This window comes from Lottia gigantea (genome assembly GCF_000327385.1).
Source record: "Lottia gigantea unplaced genomic scaffold LOTGIsca_13, whole genome shotgun sequence".
NCBI classification, from domain to species: Eukaryota; Metazoa; Mollusca; class Gastropoda; family Lottiidae; genus Lottia; species Lottia gigantea.
The window spans coordinates 2,231,431-2,237,951 of record NW_008707425.1 but is presented as its reverse complement, the minus strand read 5'-3'; the positions used below and the strand labels follow the sequence as shown (position 1 = coordinate 2,237,951).

General features: G+C 35.6%; 1 protein-coding gene across 1 annotated transcript; it reads right to left on the bottom strand.

The window, feature by feature from the left end:
• Positions 1 to 280: 280 nt before the first annotated feature.
• LOTGIDRAFT_157217 (hypothetical protein) lies at positions 281 to 2,977 on the bottom strand (the record flags this gene model as incomplete). The annotated part of the gene is made up of 2 exons (XM_009048981.1): positions 281 to 1,251; positions 2,212 to 2,977. 2 exons carry the CDS (start codon positions 2,975 to 2,977, stop codon positions 281 to 283), a joined length of 1,737 nt encoding a protein of 578 aa, XP_009047229.1.
• Between the last annotated feature and the right edge of the window lie 3,544 nt (positions 2,978 to 6,521).

The window sequence follows — 6,521 nt, the reverse complement described above, 5'->3', positions numbered from 1 at the left end:
TATATTACTACTACTACTATACTTTATTGACAAGCAAATACTTGCTATAGCAAATACAGAGAAAAAAACGTAGCCTGCATAATTAAATTTACATACATTCGAGTTACAATACAGAAAAACATATAAACATAGGTAGTATAGCTTTCCTAATAGGAAAATAATACATGAAATATATACATGGTATACAATAAATGCAAATATGGTAAGACAAGCTGGAAAAGTAACACACGAACAATACAATACATTTAAAATAGCATTCAGCTAATGCATATTTAATACATTACAGATTAATTACGATTGTTTCTCGGAGTTTGTAAGCCTCGTAGAGATATCTACCAAGTGAAAGAACTTGGGAGTGGGATTTCGGATTCATTAGAATGTTCATTTTGAGAAGGGAAGGAAATGACCAAAATTGTTTATGAAAAAACTTCTGGCGAAGATGGCTATAGATGGGGCAACAAAGCAAAAAGTGAAATTCATCTTCTATATAATGTTTTGACTTGCAACATTCACAGATTCTTTTGTCACGAGGTATCTTAGTATATCTACCAGTCTCGACACGCAGCTGTAGATTACCGCAACGAAATTTACAAATGATACTACGGAATTTCGTTGCAATATTTGCATCAAGGTATGTTTCATATTGAGAATTAATTTTAAAATTTCTAAAAAATCTCAATTTGCTAGATTCAACGAGGGACGACCACCATTCCTGAACATATTGGTCGTAAATACGTGATTTTAAAGACTTAAAATAAACAGAACCTGGATTAGTAAATACATAAGAAAAACCGATCTGATCTAACAGAATTTTCACGTTATATAACCAATTATGTTTGCCACTAAGGGCATCGCTACATAGAGCTTCATATACAGCACGAAGTAGCGGGTTATTAGACAGGGCTATCCGTTGCCAATATTTCAGAATACGACATTTTCTAATAACCGATAAAGGGTATAATCCAATTTCAGAGATGGCGGCTATTAAAGGCGTCGCTTTACCCAGAGACAGAGTGTATCTTACAAAGTCATTCTGGATAATTTCAATATTTCGACCTTTAATAAAGCCCCATACCTCACATCCGTACAAAAGGACTGAAGCCACACATGAGTTGTATAGTGTACATTTGCTTCGGATGTCAAGACAAAGTGAGCCAGCACGGCTAATCACAGCTCCAAGAGCCTTTCTACCCTGAGAAGCCAACCTTTTTTCAGCTTTATGAAAGGTACCATTTTGATAGAATAAAATCCCTAGATATACAAATTCAGATACAGTCTCAAGAGGTTTCTTATTAATAGTGAATGTAGGACTATCAAGTTGTTTACCACAACTAAAAATAACTTTAGTTTTTTGTACATTAATAACAAGATGCCATTTTTCACAATACATATTGAACTTATCTAATAGAATCTGAAGTGCGTCAGCGGTGGTAGCAAAAAGAGCAGTATCATCCGCGAATAATAACAAAAAGATAAAAAGATTACCAAGATTGACAAATCCCCGATTAGCCGTACTAGAGGTAAGGAAGTCGTGTAGATCATTGATAAAGATTAAGAAGAGTAATGGTGAGAGAGGCTCTCCCTGCTTTACACCAGAGAAAGTTGCAAATTTCTCAGATAGCATACCTCTGAATCTCACGATATTATTAGCTGTTTTGTACATCGATTGAATCATTTTAACCATTTTATTACTTACACCGAACACAAACAGTTTTGTAAGGAGAAGATCCCTATCAATCAAATCGAATGCTTTTTTTCCAATCAATAAATGCACAGAAGAACTTTTTCTTATTATCAAGAAAACGACTAATTAGACTTTGGAGAATAAAAATAGCATCGATTGTGGAGTGATCATATCGAAACCCAAATTGGCTTTCATCAAATTTATAATTGGATTCAGACCATTTCATAAGTCTACAGTTTAGAATAGTAGAAAACAATTTTGCGATTATGTTCATAACTGATATCCCTCTGTAGTTATCAGTGTCATTTAAATTGCCCTTCTTTGGAACAGGGACGATAATAATATTATTATTATTCTGTGGGATAGCATCCAGTGTCAAAAATAATATTAAAAAAGGAACACAGAACGGGTGCTAATGTAACACATCCCTCTATGAAGATTTCACCACACAGTTAGCTTGTGGATAGCTTTAGTTACCTCTTCAATCGTTATGGTCGAATCGAGGTCCGGAATGTTAATAGTGCTACCATTATGATCAGATACATCATTGAGAGTATTAGAGGAACTATTCAATTCGTTACCAAAGGCGGCCTTGAAATGTTCAAAGAAATCATTAACACAGAGATCGGTTTTGGGGACTTGATGATAACTCGATTTTATCTCGTTCCAAAATTGTTTAGGATCACACTTGTGAAGAGAACTAATCTTCCTAGCTTTCAGTTTTGACAGCTTAAATTTTGCGTGGCGTTTAACTTTACTGTAATAACTACGAGCTGAGCAAAAACATTTACGATTCGTAGAACATCGTTTACGAAGATATTTGTTTCTTACACGATTAAAATCTTGACGGGCTAGCCTGCACTTCGAGTCAAACCATTCATTGCTATATGATTTTTTTGTTGAACTACGAGTGGAAGATTTAACAGTCTTGACACCAAGACACCTAGCTCCTACATCCTGCAATACACACGATATATTTTTTGCTATATTATCGACACTCATGGGCGACGAGTTAACTAAGTTAGTTAAAGAATCCAGTTCACTCAATAACAATTGCTTTAATTCGGAAGATTTACTTGGATTCCACCTGTTCAATCGTTGGTGATCTTTTGAATTTTTTACTAAGGGAGTCACACACTTATGCTTATGTTCAAGTTTCACTCGAAAACATAATGATGCATGGTAAGAAAACTCATTGAATGTATTTACACCAAACTTGGTTATATTGCTTAGAGCTCTTATATCAGCGAGAACATAGTCAATTAAACTGGAACCACGATTAGAATCTTCCATTAAGAATTTACAGCCAGTAAAACCCTATAAGTTTTTTACCAAAATTGTTCAAGACAGTGTCTTCAGAAGACCGGGTCTCCACATCATACTCAATATCATCGAAATCAATATCAGAGCGAATATAAGATAGAATGATATCATTGACAATTTGTTCATTTTCATTTCGAGTTCTGCTGTTAAGATTACCACACATAATCACTTTCCCCAGTTTCCAATACTTAGCATACACTTGCTCAAGTTCCAAGAATAAATCAAGACCACAAATGTTATGAAAATTACTACTTTCTGGTGGGATATACACAAAAATGATATACAAATCATCTTTTAAAGGAGCACAATCACCATGTACTAGGATGACGCAGAGACCCCAAAGGAGTTGGAATACAATGTTACAATAACTCTCCGTGCCTGGTTTCATGAAAACAGCTATACCTCCCCATGTAGCCTTTTCTTTTCCCGTTCGAAAATGTTTACTGCGATTAATAAATGTACCCGGGGAGAAATCTAATAGGGAAATAGATGAATCACTAAGCCATGTCTCAGACAACAATAGTAGATCGTAATTTGAAATATGTTTCGAAAAATCAGAATCGTTATACTTTGACCGCAAACCATTAACGTTCCATACCAATACCGATATGCTATATGTTAGGATTGACCACAGATTGATTTGGTTCGTTTGGTTCTCTTTGACTTATTCCAGGAGAATTTGCGTTAGGAAAAGAACCTATATTAGGATTCACTAGGAATAGGAATGCTTACATAAGGCGTTTAAAGAATCACTATATAAAATATAGTCTAGACGGCTAAGTTAAAGAGATCAATCTCAATGCTGTACACGAGTGAAATGTATTTTTTGGGGGGTGAACGTATATAAAAGCATCTAAAAAAATTATATTTTTCAACGAAATTATTAAATATACTGAGCTGACACGAATTGTCACCATTCCGGTTCCTCTGTCTAGGCGTGGGTCCAAAACTTCATTAAAGTCACCACAAACGATATTATGAATTGAATTATGAAGGAAATGGCTACTAAAATATTTTAAAAATTCAATCCTTTCAGAATGGTTTTTGGGAACATATATGGAATAAATATGGACTATTCGTTCATTAATGATGGCATTGATTTTAACTATTCTTCCATTTTTGTCCTCAAGATCAAAATTAACACATGATTTAAATTTTTTATTAACAAGAATTGCAACACCTCTTCAACTCTCACCATAATAACTAAAATGCACATTACCATTCCACAACGTTTTACACAATTTCCAAATGGTTCTCTCGGCTAGACGGATTATCATTGACAGGTTCCACGTTCTGTTCACATTCCCACTTTCTGGGGTTTTCACAAGCAATATTACCTTGGGATTTGCATTTTTTATTGTCCGATTTCTCTGGTGTAATCGTCTGGGCGGGTTTTCTTTTAATAGCTCGCGGTTTAGAAATGTCATCACCGAAATAGTCACAAATATCCCATTTTTTGGTTTTACAGTTTCTTCTAAAATGTCCATGCGGCCCTATCTACCCTCTCTTTTGTAGGACCATCTAACGAAACATTCCATTTCTTTAATTTCTCTTCTAACATTGAGTCTTCGATGTTGTTCTCACAATTTTCAATTTTTTGTCAACATGATAACAGCTCACTTGGTTTTCATCAATAAATAATCTTTCTTTACATACAATATTACAGGCTTCATTATCACATAATGTAACTTCATATCTATATAATCCAAGTCAATTCCACATAATTCTTCAATTTGAACGATAATTGATGCAAATATTCGTAAAGTATTACCCTTGTCGTCGTTGACTAAATGAAGAGGCCATGGCGCCCTTATATAGGACTGGGTCCGTATTCACCAAAGGATCTATATATCCAAGTAAATAGCTTTCAAACTTTTCAAAACTCCCGTCAATACATTTAAATGAATCCGAGAGCGATCTTACACACGTCCGTCAAGCTCTGCTGCTCAGCCAGAAGTCCATTAGAAACCAGATGAACCTGCATCCTATAGTGTGGGAATGGACTATTTCAATCCATTTCAAGTGAAATGTGGTCGATCTTTAAAGAAACGATATGGGATTGTATTCACGTGCATTACTGCCATTCGAAGGTTTATAGCTCGACGTGGACTAGTGAAAGATAATGGCACCAATTTTGTTGGGGCAAACAGTGAACTGAACATCAAAGTGTTAAATCTTAGTTGAATCAAAGTAGGATTAAGGTGGCATTTTAATCCGCCTGCAGCCTCACACCATGGTGGCGTGTGGAAGCGCCAAATAAGGACTATTAGGAAAGTACTTCAATCAATATTAAATGAACAATTCCTTAATTCTCGCAGAAACTTTCGTGAAGGTGATTTCGCACTAAGCGTCGATGAGACTCTTCCGCGAGGTTCATGGCTATAAGGGCGCGTTATAGAAACATTCCAAGACAAACATGGAGATGTACGCAGTGTTAAAATCAAAACCAAATCAACGACCTTAACACGACCTATAACTAAGTTATGTCTAATATTGGAACAGAAAAATGGTGATAAATTATAAAGTGAAATATTTTGTGAAAATCGTTGGAAAGCTATGATATTATGACACATAATAATAATATATTGTGAAATTAACCCGATGATTTGTCTAAGTCGCAATGATTTTTCATTAAATGGTAAAATATATCAACGGGAGACTGGATCAAGTGGGGATGATTGTGAATTTGGAGATGGAGAATCTGAAAGTGAAAAGAGCGTTTACCTGCGAGAGAACTACGGACTCTGTTAAGATAGGATGGTGACTCTACTTGGTAGTGGCGTCTGTTGATCATCATGTTTTCAGTCGATGGGAATATGATATTTCTAGTCTTGGTTTGATGGTCTGGTAGAATTTGGTAACGACAGCCCTAGACGGGGCATGAAAAATGGTGCTGTCGACTGTTGTAGGTGACAAGTGAAATGGTAAAATATATCAACGGGAGACTGGATCACGTGGGGATGATTGTGAATTTGGAGATGGAGAATCTGAAAGTGAAAAGAGCGTTTACCTGCGAGAGAACTACGGACTCTGTTAAGATAGGATGGTGACTCTATTTGGTAGTGGCGTCTGTTGATCATCATGTTTTCAGTCGAATATGATATTTCTAGTCTTGGTTTGATGGTCTGGTAGAATTTGGTAACGACAGCCCTAGACGGGGCATGAAAAATGGTGCTGTCGACTGTTGTAGGTGACAAGAATTTGAATAAAACTTCTCAAATTTAAGTTCAATAATCAGGAAATCGTTCAGATAGACTAGCAATAATAACACACCCCACTACCTTTCGAACATTTTTGGTGATTTTGCACATCTAAACAGAAATTTTTTATTTGCAATTTTCCCCCGAAAACGCAATAGAAAGTCGATATAATTTCGTAAAGGCTAAGTATTTGGAATTTGCTGAAGATAATGTATTTGAACAGGAATGTAGTGAAGTCACTCACGGCACGCGCGATTATAGTCGGTCAATGAAGAGAGTGGAAAACCAATATAATGATTGTGCACACAGCTTAA